This window comes from Otolemur garnettii, unplaced genomic scaffold, assembly GCF_000181295.1.
Source record: "Otolemur garnettii isolate 467f Iridium unplaced genomic scaffold, OtoGar3 scaffold00054, whole genome shotgun sequence".
Taxonomy (NCBI): domain Eukaryota; kingdom Metazoa; phylum Chordata; class Mammalia; order Primates; family Galagidae; genus Otolemur; species Otolemur garnettii.
In genome coordinates this window covers 1,756,534-1,763,354 of record NW_003852449.1, presented here as the reverse complement: position 1 = coordinate 1,763,354, position 6,821 = coordinate 1,756,534, and the positions used below count along the sequence as shown (strand labels likewise).

At 54.9% G+C, this 6,821-nt stretch overlaps 1 protein-coding gene across 1 annotated transcript; it reads right to left on the bottom strand.

Moving 5' to 3' along the window:
* Positions 1–2,255: 2,255 nt before the first annotated feature.
* On the bottom strand, positions 2,256–5,928 carry BMP4 (bone morphogenetic protein 4). The gene is made up of 3 exons (XM_012806585.2): positions 5,745–5,928; positions 4,290–4,669; positions 2,256–3,366 (listed from the first exon to the last, which is right to left on the bottom strand). The coding sequence occupies exons 2-3, from the start codon at positions 4,660–4,662 to the stop codon at positions 2,510–2,512; spliced, it is 1,230 nt and encodes a 409-aa protein (XP_012662039.1). The 5' UTR covers positions 4,663–4,669; positions 5,745–5,928; the 3' UTR covers positions 2,256–2,509.
* Between the last annotated feature and the right edge of the window lie 893 nt (positions 5,929–6,821).

Below are 6,821 nucleotides of genomic sequence, written 5' to 3'. Positions count from 1 at the left end.
GGAACCTTACTCTGGGAGAAAAATACATGTAGTGGGGGAGTGGCAGGCTTGGCCCAAAAGCAGCGCTGAGAATCACACTACAACTTCCATGAGGTGCTGGGCAAAAACAGTAACTACGAACACTTAGATTTAATAATGGCCTGCATCCGACTTCTGGCCTCGCGGAGCCGCAAGGCTGCCCTTTCTAACAGAACTTAAAGAGTTGAAGTTCCTTGTTCTCCATGGTAACATTTGTGGCATTAGGGCTATTTTGTCAACTAGGTATATACAATTCACAGAATTTCACGGTAAATTCCCCAGATCAAATATTTGGCTGAACAAAAAAACAACATTATCCATTCCTGAAAGGAAGCCAGAGGAAGGAGGGGGCGGCGGGGAAGTCATTGCTAGAAAGTGACCCGGGCCGGGCCGGACAGCCGCGCCGCTGGGTACTCACCCTGGAATAACCTGTCCAAGTGTTGGAGATGTACTGGTTTCTTTTCAGTGAGACGGACATTTCAGAAAGTTGCTGGAAATCCGCAAAACAAAATGAGGCCGCCTGAGGGGAGCCCATAATGGGCTTCCTACATGATTTATTTGAGCTCCTTACCATTAATCAAAGGGGCAGCGACCTGGGGGGCTCAAGGGGGTGGCGGGATCCTCCTGTGCCCGGAGTTTGGAGGAACTCAGGAGTCTTATTGCCTTAGCTTGAGGCTCTGAGCTCCTTTCCACCTGCGCTCCCCAGGGAGCTGGGCCTTTGGCAACTACCCCGCTTCTATTTTTATTAGTTTCCACTAGCTGCTCCTTTGGAGGAGTAGTCAGTAATTAAAAACAAAATGAGTCTGCCTCACCCACCCACCCCACCCCCAAGAGCATATGCAAGAGTGTGAGTACAGATAATGCAAGGGTGCACACACAGAAAACACAAATGGGGGGGGGGCACATGCACCTTCTCTGTGCACACACCACGCCACTTGCCAGAGCAACAGCACTCACACCAGCACCTTCGCAAAGGAGAGATGCACTCTCAGTCTTCCCCGGGCAAACTATACAAAGACAACCACTCACTGCCTTTGTCCCAAATCTACCCAGGCCCAGGCAGAGAAAATAGTTGGAAATGAGCCTGAGCAGGCTAAGATTCAGGGTTTAATTTAGTTGTTGGTGGAAGGTAAGAAAAAGCAAAGGCCTTTCCCTATGCCATTCCAGAAAGCTGGCAGCCCTTAACTAAGAGGCTCCCCCACTCCAAGTACCTTAGCAGGATACAGTTTTTTATTTTGCTTTGGCCAAAAATTGAGCTTTCTTCTAAAAGAAACTCTGGTTTACAACATGAGACCCACCACTCTTTGCCCAGCCCCAGGGAAGGGTACCAGCACAGACAAAAAGATTGTGGAAGGTCTGCCTGGTGCCTACTTAGAAACCCCACCCCTTCAGTATCTGACCCTGCTGTCAACCCCTACCCAGGTCTCCATGAGGTCGACAGAGGAAAAGGGAAAAAGTCAAGAAAAAGAATTCTACCATGGGGTATGTGGAAATAGTAGTCACTAACCTTTCTCAAGTTAGGGCACATTATTTATTAGGTAAAACCCACTTCTCAAAAAGAACCCCCCCCAAACCAAACAAACAAAAAACAGTGCATTCTTATAATCCCGGCTACTCAGGAGGCCAAGGCAGGAGGATCACTGGAGCCCAAGAATTCAAGACCAGCCTGGACAACATAACAAGACCCTCATCTCAAAAATAAAAAAACGAAACAAAAAACTCCTGCTTAGGGGGTAAAAAAGCTTGCATACATATATATACATGCAAAAAGCATGCAAGCATGTATATACTTGTTAATATACTAGTGAGCAAATTAGTTCTGGTTTGAAACTACATTGGCCTCTAATAACTGGTGACACCTGAGGTATCACAAAAGCAGAGGTGGGAATGTGGGAATCATTTTTCTAGAGTTGAGACTTAATCACACTCAGGCCTCACACACTTCATAACAGGTGAGCAAAATCAGAAGACGAACAAGGAGCCCAGAACTGAGTCCTTAATCTGACCTACTCCTTTCATCCCACTGTTTCTCCAAGGCAGGGGTCATTTAATTGAGATGGAGACAACCTGTGAGGACAACTGCCCTCTCTCTCTGCGGTGGGTTTACTTTCTGTCCCAACAGCTGAACCACTGCCCTCTGACTTCCATCCAGCCTCAACTCACCTCAAAAGGAAAACTCCTCATACAAGATATCCCTTGAAGGAAGAGGGATAGGATGAAAAAGGAAAAGGCCATGGTTTACCTTTAAAATAATGACTCATTTTATTTTTTTCTCTTAATATGTCGTTATAAATATATTTTGTCAAAATATATGATCAATATGGTCAAAACATTTGCACGTAAAGTCATAAATAAGGTCAAGGTGAATGTTTACTTTTTTTCCTTTTTTTTTTCTTTAAAGATAGAAGTCCAGCTAGAAGGAAGCAGTCTGTGTGGTGTGGGTGAGTGGGTGGGAGCGTGTGTGTCTGTCTGTCCTCAGCACTGCCTGGTCTCAGCGGCACCCGCACCCCTCCACTACCATCTCCTGGTAGTTTTTTAGCACTACCTTGTCGTACTCATCCAGATATAGCATGGAGATGGCGCTCAGCTCAGTGGGCACACAGCAGGCTTTGGGGATGCTGGAATTGACAGAGTTAACCAGGGTCTGCACAATGGCATGGTTGGTTGAGTTGAGGTGGTCAGCCAGTGGAAAGGGACAGTCCCCGTGGCAGTAGAAGGCCTGGTAGCCTGGTGGGGCCACAATCCAGTCATTCCATCCGACATCGCTGAAGTCCACATACAGCGAGTGGCGCCGGCAGTTCTTGTTCTTCTTCCGGGCCCGCTGGGGGTGATGCTTAGGGCTACGCTTGGCCCTCTGGCGTCGGGTCAAGGCATGGCCCCGGCCATCATGGCCAAAGGTGACCAGGAGGGGCCGGAGCTGGGCCCAATTCCCACTCCCTTGAGGTAACGATCGGCTAATCCTGACATGCTGGCCCTGATGGGTCCGTGTCTGATGGAGGTGAGTCACCTCAATGGCCAGCCCATAGTTCGGCTGCTTCTCCCGGGTCCAGCGAAGGACTGCAGGGCTCACATCAAAAGTCTCCCACCGTGTCACATTGTGGTGGACCAGTCTCGTGTCCAGTAGTCGTGTGATGAGGTGCCTGGGCACCGCTTCTGCCGGGGGCTTCATAACCTCATAAATGTTTATGCGGTGGAAGCCCCGCTCCCAGTCAGGGCCCTGGTCCACCTGCTCCCGGAAGAGCCGCAGCTCTGCGGAGGAGATCACCTCGTTCTCTGGGACGCTGCTGAGGTTAAAGAGGAAACGGAAAGCGGAGTTTTCACTGGTCCCTGGGATGTTCTCCAGATGTTCTAGGTAAAGTTGGGAAGAAAGGATAAAAGAAAAAGCAGATGAACTTTTTTCAGAGATGCAAAAGCCAAGAGGTTAGGCCTGAATAGTGAATTCTGCTCATGTAGCGGAAGCTACTAGGGGGCAACTGCACCTCTTAGCCTGAAGGAGCAGATTGGTGGGGCAGCTAAACCAGCAGAACGGAGCCCAGCAAGCATGTGCCAGACACCAAAGGCAGAAAGCAGGGCCCAACCTCCCTTCTATGCCTAATAATCTCCAGCGTCAGCTCCTCTACTCCACCACCACCAGACTGCCCTTTTAAAACCCCTGCCTGGCTTTGCGTACACAGATTTCTTTACAAGTGGCTTTAAAGAAAAAGAGGGGCCAAGAGAGCTGGGGCTGGGGGAAACATGCACACCACTGCCCTCTCCGTCCTCCGCGGTGGAGCTTGTTCCTAAACAGCTCCCCAGCGATCTGGGAACACAGAGCAGTCTTGTTGATCATGTTACAGAGGGGAAAATAAATTCCAACATAGTAATGATGCTGGTGGATTAATAACTCAGATTTACTTTGGAAAAGAAACATCCGCTAGGAAACATTCAGATCGGATTACAAGGCCCCTATTGAATGAACCCGACAAACACACAGCTGTAATATTAAATTCAGTAGGTGCTCTGAGAAAGGGGGTCAGCAAACCCGGCAGAAAAGGCTTTGATACAGCAAAAACACACCGCGGGGGCCAGCCCTTATCCAGCGGGGTCATTCCCCTTCTCCCGCACCCCGCCCGCTCTGGCCTCCAAATAGTAAGATCAGTGGCAGCTCTGGAAACTCTGGGAGGTAAGGAGCTGCGTTCCCCAGCCCCCTGGGTTGGGCTTTGATTGTGACTGGAGCTCTTCTCCCCAAGGGCTCCCACTGCCCCCCACTCAGACTGGGGGCAGGGACTGACCTTCGTGGTGGAAGCTCCTCACGGTGTTGGCCCGGCTGGCCGGGCGCTCGGGATACTCCAGCCCAGAGCCGCGGATCTGTTCTTCCTCCTCCCCCTCCCCAGACTGCAGCCGGTAAAGGTCCCGCATGTAATCCGGAATGACGGCGTTCTTGCTGGGCTGCGGGCGACGGCGCAGCCCGAACATCTGCAGAAGCGTCGCCTCGAAGTCCCGAAGGAGCTCATGGCTCTGCCCTGAGCGGCGTCCTCCCGCGTGGCCCTGAATCTCGGCGACTTTTTTCTTCCCCGTCTCAGGTATCAAACTAGCATGGCTCGCGCCTCCTAGCAGGACTTGGCATAATAAAACGACCATCAGCATTCGGTTACCAGGAATCATGGTGTCTCTGGGGAGGGGAGGGGGTGGAAGGTTAAAGAATAAATAAACACCAATAAATAGAGAGAAACAGAGATGTCTCCGCATGTGCACAGAGAGGGCTGGAAATGGAGGGTCAAGATGTAAAACAGGTCGGAAGGGTCGGGTCTGTGTCTTCTCCCTCCGGCACCCCACCGCACCCCCCGCCGCCGCCAGCTGCAGCCCTGCACGGCCAGAAAGTAGAAATCGCCCTGTAATTACTCGGTCTAACTTGTTTACAGTCAAATAACCCAAATCAGATAGCCTCCATCCTGTTAATCTTTTTTTGTCCCCACTGCTATCTGAGCCATGATCTCAGCTCGGCTTCTTCAAGGATAAACAGTTAACAGTGAGAAGGTAAGAAGGGTGGGGGAGGGCGCATTAAAATGCCCTCGCCTCCACGGCAGACTTCAGCCTCTCCCCCTCTTCCTCCACCCCCCGCGCCGGCTTCCTCCGCCCTTGGAGCCCAACTTCCACAACTTCCAGCTGGTTCGGAGCCGGAGGGAGGGAAAGCGGGAAGCAGGGGCAGGGCGAAGGCGGAGGGCGCAGGGTCCGGAGGCCGAGGGCGGGGACGACAGGGTATCTGGACGGTGTGTTGGACTGCGGCTGGGGAGTTTCAAAGGCTCAGCAACAGAGAGCTGTCGCGCCGCTCGCTCCCTCCCAGAGCAGGGGTGGGAGGCGACTCCGGAGCGACCTCTGTGAGTTTTGACAAGAGGCTGGGATCGCGCCACGGAGGCGCGGGGCGCTCCCCGGCGAGCGCAGCCGGAGGAGGGAGTGGTTAGCCCTCGAGGCACAGCCCGGGGCTGCGGATCTTCACTTCCTCAGGCCCTTCGGGGTCCCCTTTCTGGCCTGGCGGCCGAGCTGAGAGAGCAAGTGGGAGCCCGCAGCCCTCGAAAAGGAAGCGGTCCGCCCCGGGCGCCCCGGCTGCGCGGCCGGGCAGGAGCGACAGCGCTGCCGTGGAGGAGCGCGGACGCCGGAGGGGAGGTCCGACGGGAGGGACCGGCGGCGGGCAGGGCGGGGAGGGCACGGCGACTCCCGGGAGGGGCAAGGAAGAGGGGTCTACTCACTGACAGAAAACAAGGCATGTAATAACAGTCCATGATTCTTGACAGCCAATCTTGAACAGACTTGCTGGAAAGGCTCAGAGAAGCGGCGGCGGCGCGTAGCTGGGGATGGCACTGCGGAATGGCTCCTGAAATGAATATTTGAATATAATGAGACTCGGGCGCAGACAGGCTCTGTTTTTCTTCCAGCCCCTCCGAGTCACGTGAGGCCCACAGAGGCCCCGCCCCGCGGCGGGCGGTGAAAGGACCCGCGCCCCCGCCCCTCCTCGCGCCCCCTCGGCCCGCCTCCTCCGCGCCGGCCCAACCCCGCGGTCCGAACCGAGCTCCCGGCGTCTACACACTGACCGCGGCCGGTGCCTGGCTGTCCGCGACCATCGAGCCGCGGCGCGGCGCTCGGGGAACCCGGTTTTCGCTTCCACTCGCCCCGCTCAGTGCGTGGGGCTCGGCCCTAGCGCCAGCCGGCCTGAAACTGGGTGATCCGGGCGCACTGTGGGGGCTGAACCTCCAGGGAAGCCGGGGCCGAGGTGGGGGGCGTCTTTGCTGCCCAAAGCCTCACCACCGCCAGGCACTTTAAAAGACAGCGCTGAGGGACCCTGCACACGCGCGCGCACCCCTCCTTGTCCTCTTCAGGGTCCTCGCAAGGCCAAATACTGCTCCCGGGGACAGCCACTCACCCCTCGGCGAATGCCTGCGAATGCTCCGTGAGCAGGGTGGACGCTTTAGCTTTCAGTCAAAAGCTGCGGACCCTGTCGCCGGGCCGGGCGCGGGGATTAGGGGCGATTGGTGTGGGGAGGTGAGAGCGAGCGGCTGCTGGAGTCACTTCTCGGATCCCATTAGGGCAAATCCCCGCAGCGCGGCGGCCGCTGCGTCTCCTCCCCAGCGAAGTAGATGCCCAAGGAAGTGGAGGGCAGAGGGGCGGACTGCCCGGCTCTGGGCTCGGGGCTCCGGGCAGATTCGCAAAGAGGCGGTGCCGCGGAAAGGGCGCATCACATTCTTCAGGTCTTAACGTCTCTGGGGTTTCAGAACCTCCTAACCCAGCGCAAAGTAAATTCCCCCAAGTTCCCAGGAATCGAGGAACCC